This window comes from Drepanopeziza brunnea (assembly GCF_022702325.1).
Source record: "Drepanopeziza brunnea f. sp. 'multigermtubi' strain 214-2 chromosome Unknown ctg13, whole genome shotgun sequence".
NCBI lineage: Eukaryota > Fungi > Ascomycota > Leotiomycetes > Helotiales > Drepanopezizaceae > Drepanopeziza > Drepanopeziza brunnea.
This window is the reverse complement of record NW_027094076.1, coordinates 1120604-1134602: the sequence shown is the minus strand read 5'-3', so window position 1 is coordinate 1134602 and position 13999 is coordinate 1120604. Positions and strand designations below refer to the sequence as shown.

The following is a 13999-nucleotide window of genomic DNA, read 5'->3' as shown; positions in this document are numbered from 1 at the left end:
CGAGAAATCCCGCCCACCGCAGTAGGTATCTACCAACGTACCACGCAATTCCCTCGATTCGCCAGATTACCAGCAGACATCCATCCGTCGCCGCATCTGAAGAAAGATCCCAAGGTCCCTTCCTCGGGCAATCATCGAACTCACCGCCACGTAGGAGCAGAATCGTATACCAGGGCAAGGCGCTGCTGATCGCGCATACTCAGACGTTCTAGTATGCTCGCTTCCTGCCCGCCACCCCTCATTCCGTATTGCCGAAGGCATTGCAACAACGAAGCAACATAACAACCAAGGAAAGGAAGGGGGGAGGAGGGGTTAATCAACCCGGGAAAAAGTTGAGCGTTGATTAGTTTTTTTCCCCCTTTTTTTTTTTTTTTTTTTCCTTTTTTTTTTTTTTTTTTTTTTCATTTATACTCTGATATCTATTTCTTTGATTGATTAAAGCTGTCTCGGGCTAGATATCTTATGATGGTATCAAGGGCTTGGGAGAGAGTGCTTTGGCTGCTTGCGATCAGCGGAGACGGAAATGGACAGAGAGTCGTAGATGCGGTCGGTCGGTACCGGAGGAGATGCGAAAGGAAGGGACGTGGTATGTGTGCGTTAAAGGGCTTGACTCAAGAGGGCGGGGGGATAAGCCCTATACAGTACACCTAGAGAATGTAAGGAAAGCCTTCTCTAGAGGATACCCAACCGAATTTCGTGATCAAAAATGATAAAAGGTCACAGGAGAAAATCAGTAGTATCAATGTCAAGGAGAATCAATATCATTCCTATTTTGTTCCGGCGCGCACGTGTACAATGTGCAAGCCGTGCTCCCTAGCCTCTCGGAAATGCAAAATTCGACCAGTTAACTCCGTCCGTCCGTCCGTCCATCCATCCATCCATCCGAAACGAATCTACATCAAAGACCCCGGTTGTTCTCCCAAGGGCAGGCCGATCCGCTGAGAGCTTAAGCCTTGGCTTTTTTGCCGCTTTTCTTTGCCGAAGACGCGGGCGCAGACGAAGCAGGCGTAGCGGATGTCTTTCTCTTTTTGGTTACTGGGGTCTTTTCCTCAGCTGCCGAGGCCAAGGATAGACGTTCGCGCTTCATGCTCGATGGCGTCTTGGTGTGAGGGGCAACGCTGGCGGGACGACCACGCTTCTTTGAAGCAGTCTCCTCTGCCTCGCCCTTAGATGGACGGCCACGCTTGGCGGGGGTTCTGCTCTCCTCCTCTACGTCAGCAGCTGCTGGACGACCACGCTTCTTGGGGGTGCTGGCCTCCTTGGCTGGGTTGGTCTTGGGGGCTTTCTCGATCTTAGCTGGCTGGGGTTTTGGGGCAGGTTTCAAAGCAGCCTTGGTCTTAGCAGCCGCGGTTTTCTCAGCATCGCTCTTGGGAGGACGGCCACGACCACGACCAGGAACAGTAGGCTTCTTAGGTTTCTTCTCGCTCTCAGCCATTGCAGGGCGACCACGAGGCCTACCGCTAGGCTCATACTTAGGCTTAGGCTCATGAACAGGCTCATTCTCTTTAATCAGCACGAACGCGACTTTCTCCAACCTAAATGATCGGGAAGTTAGCAACTGTTTGTTTTGGAGTGTCTTGGGAGTACTTTCGGCAGAAAGAAGTGCTTCCAAGATACTGGGAATAGCTACTCGCCAGTTGTCCTTACTCAATTGGTGTGCACTTGATCTTCGACATGAAGTTACCAGCGGCCTTGAACAGCGTCTCAAACTCCTTCGTGGAATATGTGATCTTGACCTTCTTTCCACCAGCCGTCAACCATCTAAAGAGCTCGTCCGAGAAGAAGATGATGTTCTGTGGGTCGTGGACGGCGAGGATAAGAGATGCAGTTGCTGGTCCGACGCCCTTGAGAGGCTCCTTGATCTTTTCGATGACGGCTGAGATGGATTCTCCATTGGCGTAGGCAGCGAAGGCGGCTGTGGTAGCAGCCTCGAGCTTCTCGTTGGTGTTGGAGGCAATCATCTTCGTCATTGTCGGGCGGTAAATGCCGTGGTTACTAGACAGCTGTTAGTCAAGATGTGTCAACTCATTCTGAAGAGCAACTGAGATCGGAACACGAGTCCATGGCCTATGAAATCCCCGACGCGCCTCAGATCATAACAAATCCAAACCCAACTGAAATTTTCATGCGTTGCGGGGAGAACCTACAGCTTCCACTCAACCAGCTTCTTCAAGTCATCCATTGCCATGAGTCTTCCTGTTTTCATCGAGAAGTTGATCGGCGCAACCTGGTAACGGAACTTGTCCAGTTCTTCCAGCGACGCAGACCCAGCCTTACCTATTTATCAAACGCGTCAGTAACACAGTCGCAAACGTCTCCAGAAACAGGATATGGAAAGGGAGAGTAATGGTACATACGAGTCTTGCTGAACTTTTGGATAACAGCTGGGTACCGAGCGAGAGCGTCCTTGAACTCGTCCGCAGAAATCGACGACGCCATTGTCGCGGAATTTCCAGACTCGAACTTAGGAGCGAAGGTTGTTTTACGCAAGTATGAATGGCTCTTGGATCAAGAGTCGAGGGGATTGATTGTGGATGGTGAATTTGTTTTGTCAAGAGATAGTGTGAGAAGAATTCGGCAGGAACGCGCCTCGACGCGACAGCGTTTGTTATGTAAAGCGAAGTGACAGGGGTTTAGCGGTAATCCGTGCTAAATCATGGTCATGTGATGACTGGATCAAGAGGCGGTGAGCTAGTCCTGTGGCTGGGCCGGGCCGACCTTTTTGCGGCGTCGGATATACCCCTCCATCGCAGACTTCAACCAAATTCTACTGCAGAAACCACACTCCCGATCCCAAAACAAAATCCTCCCGACCAATCCCAAACCGAAGAAATGGGAAACGTACGCCCCATCTCCCCTTTCCAGCCTACCCAGCGAACGGTGATAGAGTTACTAACAAGCGCACCAGGGAGCAAAAGCAGCCTCGAAGCGCGACCGCAAGGGCGAGACCAAGGTCGTCGCCAAGTCGCAGCTCAAGGTCAACGAGAAAGCGATGGACATCCAGTGTGTCATCTGCAAGTCCACGTTCCTGAAGACTTCGCGCGCCCCAGCGTACGCTACCTACCCAACTTCTCTCCATTCTAAATCCAAACCCTCGAAGTTAGAGGATGCTCCCGGAGACCTACGCTATATTATATGCGTATCTGTGTGCTGATGTAATTTCTGTTCACAGTCTGACCGATCATGCCACCAACAAGCATAGCAAGACTCTCACGGAGTGCTTCCCGACTTTCGTTGCGGCTCCGGCGAAGTAGATGCAGGGAAGGGACCGGGGCAGAGATATTTGGTGAAAAGGAACATCTATGTACAGGAATGGTGTTCTCTCAGGAACCATAAAAAGCGGAGGTGGGCGAAGACGAGATTTGTTTACAGGCTTTCTAGCGACTGGCGCATGGGGGGTTGATGAATAGACGTAAAGCTACGCATGAACTGTACCTACGATGTACTACGATACATGGCTTTGGTACAGCCCTTGAGTTCTTGGATTATGCTTTCTGGCATCTAGACTAGAGAAATGAGGATACGAGTAGGTGTTTGGAACACGAGTCAGTGGCTTTGGACAGCCTCGCCTATTACTGCGAATCACCGGTAGACGAAACAGAGCAAGTGCTTCTTTACTACCGAGGTTCAAGGCAATTGTTTCGTCCTCGACAAGTACAAGCAAAGACATATTCCCAATGTGCCACATTTGGCGGAAGAAGATCAAGCACCTAGCCCAAAGTCATTCCAGTGGGAGTCGATCAGCCGCCCAGTTCCGACACGACTTTGAGCAACATGGGCAAGTGCATCTAAATGACTGTCTTTCTGTCAGTGAGGTCCAACAGCGGTGACAAGTCATCAGTCACAGGAATCCTATTTGAGACAAACATATCAGTCTTCTCCTCAGCCTCCACCCTTTCCCTCTTCTGCTGCTCTCTAATCCCAGCCAAGATATCCGGATACCACCTCTCCCCGACATCCGGATGGCTTTTAACCCTGTTCTTCAACGTCGCCTCGCCCAAAGTCTTCGACCCATTGCCCCCACTGAACGTAAACTCCACATCATCCAGCCTACCCCCATTCCTAGCCACAACCCTCCTCCGCATTTCCTTGATAGCCTCTGGGACGCAGCCGACGCCCCCACCATTCTCCCAGTCATTCAGTTCATCAAATTGGGCATCCAAGCTCACGCCCTGAAAGAACGGCACTGATATCCTCGCCCCCGTCCCCGGCGCAGGAGACAACACTCGATGTGTAGTCGACATACAGACGCCCTGCGTCAAAGCTTCCATGCCCTGTCCGATAGCCACCACCAGCGTCCCATCCACTGGCGGACAGTCGATCCATTCCCCCGTCAAATTCTGCACCTGCAGTCCCCTGTGCTTCGTCACTTGCAAGAGATAGCTCGTCAGCATGCTATCCTTGTGTGGACCGACCCCTTGTCCCTCCGGCACTGCCTCCCCTTCCTTCCACAGCCCGAGTTCCTTCAGGTCGGGATATTTCACAACCTTCAACTTGTGCTGCTGTTCCGCGTCGAAGTACTTGTTGAATGCTGTGGCGGGTAACCCGATCGCTTCGGCGATTAGCGAAGTGAAGAAGATGGAAATGGCGCCCATGCGGGAGATGTAGTCGCTGTATACGAGTTTGAAGCTTGGGAGGAGAGAAGGAGATGGCCACTGCGTGGGCGCGAGCAGGTTGCGGTAGAGGGGCTGGTCGGGGGTGCGGATTGCGTGGTCGGTTGAGAGGTCGATTTGCTCGCGGTGGTCGATGGTGTGTGCTGTTATTTCGGCGTTGAGACGGGAATAGCCTAGGAACGAGGGGGCGTTCTTCATTTCGATTCGGAGTCTGTAAGAGGAGTGGATGTTGGCTTGTCGTCCTCGTCCTCGTTGTCATTGTCATTGTCGTTGGATGGAGTTTGTGAGGAGGGTAGCACTCACTTCTCTTCCATTGGTAATTCGAAGAATGATATTGCTTCCGTTATGACTTGTTGTGTGAGTTCGTCTGGTATGCCGACATTCTTGAGATACAGAAAGCCAACTTCTAGTAGAGCATGCCGAAGCAGTTCTAAAAACTTGGGTTTGGTAGAGGGGTCTTTGGCTTCCTCGAGGTCTAAGATAGGTATAGAATCGAAAGACATAATGGAAATTAGAAGGTAAATTAATGAAAAGCAGATATGAAAGAACAAAAAAAAGTAGATAGGAAAGAGATATACTTTTAATAGTATGTTTTACCTGTCAAGTACTACCACCATACGTCTTTGTGGTTGTAGATGATGTGCTGCTGCCGGCGATAGCTAAGCGATCATTGGAGCTGACTCCCCCCGCGCTGGCAAATGCGTGCTAGCGGCAAGTAGCACGTGATATATTGAGATATATGTTAATGCAGCATCTGTCTTGCTCACATCCTCATACATTGTCTACGAATTTTCATCTTCATCATATCTGCTTAGACAGAGAATACACTGCCTCTAGCTTCTTCCCCCCCCCTCCAAAAAACATGGGGCTCATAAAGACATATTATGGTGCAAATGGTTCACCAAGGTAGGAGGGGATTCCGTAGATTAAATGAAGCTTGTGCACAGGTAATTCTATCTAGGGGATTGACGATACAAAATACTACCACTACCGGTATATACCGTATACCGGTATACCTACCGGTACCTCAGTGCGTTAGTGCGCCATTTAGGCGAGGTCATGTGAGCCAGAGATTGGGTGGAGCCTGAGGCATGTCATAGAGCATGGCTGTTCCGCACAACACATCTCGACAGGCTTCGTCTCAAAGAGCTCATCTCGCGAACTGAAAAGGCGCTGGCCGACTCCCATTGTCAACAACATACTCGAGAACCTGAACCTCTCGTTGTCATCTCGGCATTGCGCTTGTCTTCTTTTTCGGGTACTCATTTCGAAGACTTACCAAAGGATGCTTATAGTGGCTGGTTTTACGTACCTACCTACTGTTTGTGTTATCCCGGAAAGCCTATCCTGCCTTGGCCAAATATCGTTACAAAGCCTGTCAACGGGGAAGCTGGGACGAGAAATCGAGTCCAATGATGAGATTGGTATTGCTGGTCGATCATGAGCAAGATGGAAATGCTATTGAGCTTTAGCCAAGAGCAAAGTCACTGTACGTGAGTACGTAGTACTACGTATATTCCAAGCCATACCTACTAGTTCTGAGTTACCGCAGATCCAAGCGATGCGGTCTGTCAGTATGCACAACCCTTTTTTTAAACTTCAGGTAGTAACCGGAAGATGCGAAAGCCTGACGCCAAAAATGTGTCATGCCTGTTGTCAAAATTCCAGAATTGCGCCAGTCGGAGGTGTCTCCGAAGTTTGCTGCTAGCCTCCTCAACGCTGACCTATGGTCCTTGAAGTCTAGCAAAGCCTATCGAACTCTTTATTGAGTTCTTTTTGGCTTGATATGGCGTGGCTTTATCATGTCAGATCAAGTCGTCTGCTCTGCTAGGCCAGTATTGGATCAGATTCCGTGGATGCAAGTTACTCCTTAATCAACGACCCCCACCCCTCCCCCCCCTTGAGTTCGAAAAGACTCGCAGATTAGTTAGCTACGAGAGTTTCGAATCCAAGACTTCAAACTAAAGCATTGAATTCTTTACGATTTCATTGAAGACTATAGAGATTATGTAGCGAAGCAATTTCATGCCTCAACCTTAAGCGAGTGCTAGGGCGATGCTACGCTGCGGCAGTTGGTTTGCGCGTTTCATCTTGCTTTTCTTTTTCTATCAGTGCCGTTGATATTTGCTTTCCCTTGGCTCGTAATGATGATGGCTCAGGGAATATGATTACTTAACGTCCCCTGTCGTTGCGATCATTCTAGAATCTTTCCTGCGTTTCTGTCGAGCTGGCTTTGAGTAGCAAGTCTTGATTCGAAACCTTAAGGCCTCATCATTCAGAAGTGGCCTGCAAAATCAACGTGCGAGGCAGAAGTCCGCCTACCTACAGTCTTGTTGCCCAGCTGGGGATGTATCTCCTGAATCTGAGAGGGGCAGTCACAGGATCTTGTTTAAGTGCTTGATAGTCTTCACTCTGCTTGCCTGGTACTTGATGTTGCCTGCCTGTTGACTTTCAGTTGAGTATTCAGACCCAGGAAACGCGATCCGATAGACTGTTGGATAGCCATCCCCAACTTCCACTATTGTTCTCAACTCGCAAGCCCAACGCTTCGTCCGGGTAGCACATTTACGAAATCCTTATCATCGTGCGTAATTCGTAGTACTATTTTGGGCACGTTCCAAGGTCAATAGCGCTGAAGGTATGTTGGAAGGTCTTGCCCTTTGATAGTAAATGCGTCAAACTGACTCTAATTCTAGCACTACAAGGTCGCATTTCGGCCTGCAAGTCCGACTAAGAGTTCCCAACCGAAGCGGTGTGTTTTCCGGCTCGTTAGACGCGAGATTTCAATATCATATCAACAATAGCGCAGCATATCTACAAAGCCTGACCAGCTGTATCAAAGCCAACTACCATTTGCAGCAACCTTGCAACCTTCCAATGGCCCGCTCAAACTCTTATCACAGCAATATGTATGACATTTGCGGCTCGCAACAAATACTCTTAAAGGTTTGCGCTTTCTATGGCAACATGCGCTAGCAAGGCACAGCAGATGCCAGGACCTGCGCTCATACGGAACCTTATTATGACAATGGCAATAGCATTACGCGGCTCGGGTCAGTATATAGCCGCAATACCAATGCACAGAAAATGAAGTCCCAGACCAAGCCTTCATAAACGTCCGCGCCGCTCAACCTCGTTGTATATGACCTGCGACCGAGTCTGCCTTGCTATCCTCACCCCGAGTCTGTCACGTACGTCCACACACCCGAATTTCTTCGCTTAAAAGATTAACCTTCAAAATAATACTACGTAAATATGCTATATTTTAACTCCGCACCGCATTACCGCATTACCGCCTTCCCATCCCCTTTTCGTCTATACATACGCCACAGAACCATAATCATGACCAGAACCGGAACCGGAATCGGAACCCTCGGCCAAAACCCTCTCCCCCTGCGTTGAACTGCGCACCTTGGCAGCCGGGCCCTGCAGACTGCACGCACACTGCAGAAGAACTAGCACAAGTAGCAAAAGCATGCCATACTGAATAGCCGCCAGGACGCACGCACACGCGCACTGTTTCCGCCACACACACCCCGATTCCGCAAAGTGTCAACACTTCGTAGGCCAGAGCTACTACGTACGTACTACTACCTGTACAGCGTAGAGAGCGTAGGAAACTCTCCAGGCCGCGCGGCTGCAGCCAAGGCAGGGAAAGGCGACGACCCACGGCGTTCGCGTTCACTTACAGAGTAGGTACACTCATGCTGGCTGCTGGCTGCATACACGCACCTCGCAGGTCTTCCGCACGCACGAACGCATGCACATGTCTGCTGGAGCGAGAGAACATCCCACTCTCCGAGAGAGTCTGCCGCAGAAAGCGGGTGTGGCTTGTAGCTATCCGTAAGCCTCTTCCGTGATGATCGGGTGCATGGGTGGGCCGGGGCGGGGGAAAGGGGAAGGGGGAAGGGGGAAGGGGGAAGGATGAACACGGGGGGAGTAAAAGGTACAACACATCGCGCATACGGAGACACATGATGTGATTTTATAAACAAACTTCAGTACTCTCCTGGACAGTATGTAACACTGAAGGTAACTGAGCTGGCTTTATATGCTTTACGCACTATCAATGAACCTCTCTATCATGGAATAGGTAAGCGAATGAGTGTAAATAAATGATAGACTTGGGCTTATTGTATCAGATTAGATTATGTATAGCATATCGTATTATAGCATATTGCATTATAGCAGATCGTATTATAGCATATTGCATTATAGCATATCATGTATAGCATATTGTGTATAGCATATTGTGTATAGCATATCATGTATAGCATATCTTATTATAGCAGATCGTATTATAGCAGATTGTATTATAGCATATTGCATTATAGCATATCGTATTATAGCATATTGCATCATAGCACATGGTACCATAGCACATTGCATTATAATTCAGTTCGCAATTTGTAGTTCCGAGCTTGAGTATTGTAAGTCTATAAGCATGCATAAACATATATACACATATATATACACACATATCCACACAAGCATACCTCTCAAGTCCCACGTCCATAACTCACAACAAAGTAAAGCAAAGACAAGACAAAAACAACGTATAAAACAAAGACAAAACAGAACAGAACACCAGTCAATCCCCCCGAGATAGACACAGATTATACAACACGAGAGGAATAACCAAATTTAGTTCACCGATTCATAGATTTTTCTATACCTTCATGGTTGATTTCTGATTTCCTTGCGCGAGTTTGACCGTGAATCTGATTCCAGCCTTGCTTTTTATCTCTCTCTCCCTCTCTCCCTCTCTGTTTAACATGTGGGTTTTCTCCGGCTACTTAGCTTGCTAGCTAACAAGCGACAAGTCAAGAAAGGGAAAAGAAAACGGGAAGAGAGAGGAGAAAAGGTCGCATCTTATTGGGGTTGGGTAGATAGATGAGTATCCAGCAAGGGAGGATCGTACTTGCTATCCATGCATATCTGAGCAGCTATGCAACCTTTAATCATCCCATCCCATCTCGCCTCCGTAGATCAGTCTCTCCATCCATCCGAAGGCCTCACTCACTCACTCACTCACTCGCTTAACCACACTACGAAAAACCATCCTCCCCCTCTACCGCTCCCTTTCATCCTAGATCTACTATACTATGCCGCTTCAAGCCCATCCATCCACCTACCCACCCACCCATCAATCCACCTCAAGCCAAAAGTAGCCGAGCGCCCACAACCTCCTCCTCCTCCTCCTCCTCCTCCTCCTCACTCCAACCCCCTCCCCACTCCCAAAACACACACGACTTAGCCTCAAGAAGCGCCTTTTCAGCACCCAACTCCCACTCCCCTCACCCCCCAATCTCTCACCCCCCCTCACCAGCGCCAGAGACAGGAATCCACGCGCTTCGACTCCGGCCTTTCTGCTTCTGCTGCGCGTGGGGGACGAGTGTCTCCTGGCTCGGGGCGAATCTGGCGGTCGTGGTGAGTTTCTCGCTGAGTTTCTCGCCGTCTTGGATGGCTGTAGCTGTGCCTGCTGCAGCTGCTGCCATTCGAGGCTTTCTGTGAGGGAGAGACGGAAAGGAGGGGGGTTGCTTTTGCTTTTGCTTTGGTGGGTGGGTTGTATGAGTGAGTGAATGCGTGGTATAGGAGGAAGGAAAGGAAGGAAAGCAGGAAAGCAGGAAAGCCAGAGAGAGTGCTGATCTGTCTGTGAGAGTGAGGGATCTCGTATAGTGTCTAGTTGGAAAGTAGGGACGGATGAAGAATTCGCGTACACGGGTATAGAAAGGGGGGGGGAAGGGAGGTGGTATCAATTTGATGTGTATATATATATTTATTATATATATGTATGTGTGTATGTGTGTATGTGTGTATGTGTGTATGTGTGTATGTGTGTATGTGTGTATGTGTAAGTGTGTGTGCATAACTGTATATCCAAGTATCATGAATCACCATCCGAGTCTCCCAGCAGGTAGAAAGAAGGAAACTCAGATCAACAGATCAAAATAAAAAAAATAACAACGATATTGATAGCCTTGACCCAGTCCAGTCCACGGCACGCGCGTCTCTCGCTCCTAACTGCACACAGAAGGAAGCCCGCAGCGCAAGAATAAAAGTTCGGTCGCGACTGGTGACCGACGACGTCTCGTGAAAGGCGTAAAAAGGGGGAAGGAAATAGACCCCAACCGACGACGAGCCTCCTCTAGCCTTCTCTAGCCGCCTGCCGCCTCTCTAAGTACAGTACAAGCAAAGCAAAGCATACCAAAACCCAAAACCCCCAACCCCCCCCCAACATCCCCCCCTCCAAAGAAAAAACAAGCAAAGAAGCCATTCATTCATTCACTCGCTTAGAGCCACCAGGCCGTCAGCTAGGTACTCTATTTATTTACTTGTATTGATTCGCTTGTTTGCTTGATCCCTTGACTCGATCGCTTAGGTACTACTGTACGTACTACGTACTACTATTTTCCCCTTTCTCAAAACAACCCGAGCCATCCCCATCCGCCCGCGCGCGCCGCGCGCGCGCGCTCAGGCGCCGAAGGAAAAAGTGAAAGAGGGATACCGTACCTACCTACCTACCGTACCTACTTACCGTACCTACCTACGTCTGCATATCCCGACCGAGATCCGCTCGAGCTTGGAGCCGACACCCATCTACTACTGACTACGATCGATATCTCTGTGCGGTTAATCAACCAAGGGGGATCCTGAAGATTGCGAGACGAGAGGAGACTGGTTGCGTGATTCTGGCATGCTCCGTCCGTACGATATCGCAAGATCCAGGGTGATATCTGTAGGGGAGGAGAGAGAGAGGGACAGAGAGAGAGAGAGGAACCATACCGGTACTCTACGGAGGAGCGAGGCCTGGAAAACTCAAAAACTCAGACTGAGACGAGACTCGACGCCTGATCGCGCGTGATCACGAGGATCTCGATGAGTATTGGATTCGAGGACAGCTCGATGTCAAGCAGGCAAATTGCACTGCACTCCGCTGCACTACACTGCATCGCGCTCGTATCGCATCGTGTCGTTGCGCCGCCCAAGAGCAGCAAATGCAAACATCCGCGATATATTCCCCCCTTTTTAGCCTCGAGGACCTCGGCTCATAGTTTCTCTTGCGAAAGTATTATGATGATGTAAAGAGAAATAAACAAAAGGCAAATTCATTGACTTTATTGTAAGCAGGATATTAACGTTCGATAAGAATCGGATCACGCGTATCTACTCCGTATTTATTTTCATTACCTACCACTATTTATATCTGGCAGCCGGAGCGAGTATCGGATCGACTAACTTTTCGTTTGCCGGCCCCCGCCCATGTTTCTTTTGTCCGTAAACGAAGCAGAACCAAAACAAAAATCAACCCTGGTGCTTAGATCCAGCCTATCTTCAAGGGCCGATAAATTATAGGTAGAAAACCAGTTATCAATCTCATTGTTTAAAAAAAAAAATGCAATCGACATAGACGTTCAGCTACACTACCAGACCGAGTGCATGCCAGCTAGCCAAATAATCGTCCGGGCACGAAGGCAAGCTAGGGAGGGTATGACGGAGACATGACGGACGTTTTTGCAAACAGCCGGGCCGTTGCACAAAACCGTTTGACATCGGGGCCTTGCAGGACTTGTGTGCCTCGTGAGAGCGGAATAAGACACAGTTTGAAGTTGAAAATGACGAGTAGCAAATGAAATTGCTGTCCCAGGCTCCATCCGAGACACACGGATCAGCAGCTGTCAGATCGGATGGCTTATTAGCCTCGAAACCGTTGCGTAGTGGCGTTTGTTTTCCTCCAGGGGCCTGGCCACGCCACATGGCGTGAGGGATCTCCCCGTACTGCAGAGTAGCAATACGGAGTGCGGGTGGGACAAGCCCTGATAAGTGGACGTCGTATGATCCTGTCGTCCTCTTGACTCGTGGCCGATGCGGAGCTGAATACAGAGTACGTAGTGACAGTTCTCGATGGAAAGCAGAACCTAAATTCTGCAAGGGTTTTTCCATTTCTGCGCCCAACAGATCCCTTCTCGGTGAGTTCGTTGTCCAGGAATTTCTTGTCGTCATACTCTGAACAGTCCAGCAGATATTCTTGTAGCTCATCTGTGCTATAAAATTTGCAAGGCGCTTCAACCATGAAGATGTGCCCATTTAATTTTTTCGGGGAGGGGGTCGGGGGGGGGGGGGGGGGACAAATTGGGTCTTCCCTCTTGATCGAGGCGCGAGAGAAGTAGAAGGCCGAGGTGGATCCCGCGGGTCATACCGGTACTCATGCGGGAGCTCCACACTGTGGCATAAACAGCCTTTTCTTGTTGCTGCATTCCATTATCAGTCGTCGAGTTCCAACTCGTCCTCGATGGCCTCTTTGAGGACTGATCCGGAGCCCGATTGATAGTATTCCTCGGCACAGCGTTCATCTCAGCTAAGCATCCACCTCAAAAGCCAGAACCGCATCCCGGATCGATGAGGACGAAATGTTTTATTTTTGTTTGTGCAAGCTATCGAACCTTCGAATATTGTGCAGAGAGATCATATCATATCCTTGCACGGAAGGGGCCATTGATTGAAGCGCAGCGCAGTCAGAGGTCGAGTGCAGTACCTAGATTAACAACGTCTTGCCGGCCGGCTGCTTAGCCGAATTCTCCAGTGCACACGCCGAATCAAGCCGACGAGATGTGACTGATCGGTCGTCGCACGGGCTCCAATTCAAAAACTGTAGGGTAGGGGTGGCAATCGACGTCGGGAAATGGCGAGGCAACCAACCCCCAACGAACAGCCTGCGTCTCACGACTGGCTGGCTTTCTGCGATGCATATCGTATCTGTCTGCCCGCAGGCCGGGAGCTTTGTAGCCAAACAATCCGCCACTGCAGAATGAAGGAATCAATGAAAGAAGGATTCGAGAACAAAGACATAGACGTAGAGCCCGAGATAAAATTCGAGACTCTCGAAAGCAACGCTCTGAAGCGTCAGGCCGCGCATGACTCCCTGCGAACAGAGCCGTATGCTGTGAGCCGCTCCTCGAATCGGAAGGCCGCCATGTTTATCAATCCGAAGCCGTTGTACACTTGTGCTGATATCCTTGGCCAGCACACTCACCAGCAAAAAAAAAACAAGAATAAACAAAGGGAGGATAAGAAAGAAAGAAAGAAAAAATAGAAAGAAAAAAAAGGTTCGAGTCCTCCGCTTTAGCTCGAGAAGTAACAGTAGTGCAGTCGTGAAATTTGCGCCCAACAGCCAGCACAACACAGCACAGCTTCTCTAGGCTTTCTTTAGCCTTCGGAGCTTGGGTGAGCTTGCCATCAGGACCATCAGAGACTTCTTGGCTCCTGCAACCCGCGAACCTGCTCTGCCGCCCGGGGATTGGCAGTGGAGCTCCCTCTATCCTCTATCCTCCACCCTCCACCATCCATCCTCCAGCTCATTCTGCAGCACCGATAATCTCGGACTT

The 13999-nt window shown here is 49.6% G+C and overlaps 3 protein-coding genes across 3 annotated transcripts; 1 reads left to right on the top strand and 2 right to left on the bottom strand.

The window, feature by feature from the left end:
- Window positions 1-946: 946 nt before the first annotated feature.
- On the bottom strand, window positions 947-2439 carry L3040_007439 (uncharacterized protein; the record flags this gene model as incomplete). The annotated part of the gene is made up of 4 exons (XM_007291357.1): window positions 947-1535; window positions 1648-1995; window positions 2148-2277; window positions 2358-2439. 4 exons carry the CDS (start codon window positions 2437-2439, stop codon window positions 947-949), a joined length of 1149 nt encoding a protein of 382 aa, XP_007291419.1.
- A 393-nt stretch (window positions 2440-2832) lies between these two features.
- L3040_007438 (uncharacterized protein) lies at window positions 2833-3254 on the top strand (the record flags this gene model as incomplete). Its single annotated transcript, XM_007291358.2, has 3 exons — window positions 2833-2841; window positions 2909-3051; window positions 3173-3254. The coding sequence occupies 3 exons, from the start codon at window positions 2833-2835 to the stop codon at window positions 3252-3254; spliced, it is 234 nt and encodes a 77-aa protein (XP_007291420.2).
- Window positions 3255-3702: 448 nt separating this feature from the next.
- On the bottom strand, window positions 3703-5116 carry L3040_007437 (uncharacterized protein; the record flags this gene model as incomplete). Its single annotated transcript, XM_066154864.1, has 3 exons — window positions 3703-3796; window positions 3868-4824; window positions 4917-5116. The coding sequence occupies 3 exons, from the start codon at window positions 5114-5116 to the stop codon at window positions 3703-3705; spliced, it is 1251 nt and encodes a 416-aa protein (XP_066010753.1).
- Window positions 5117-13999: the final 8883 nt, after the last annotated feature.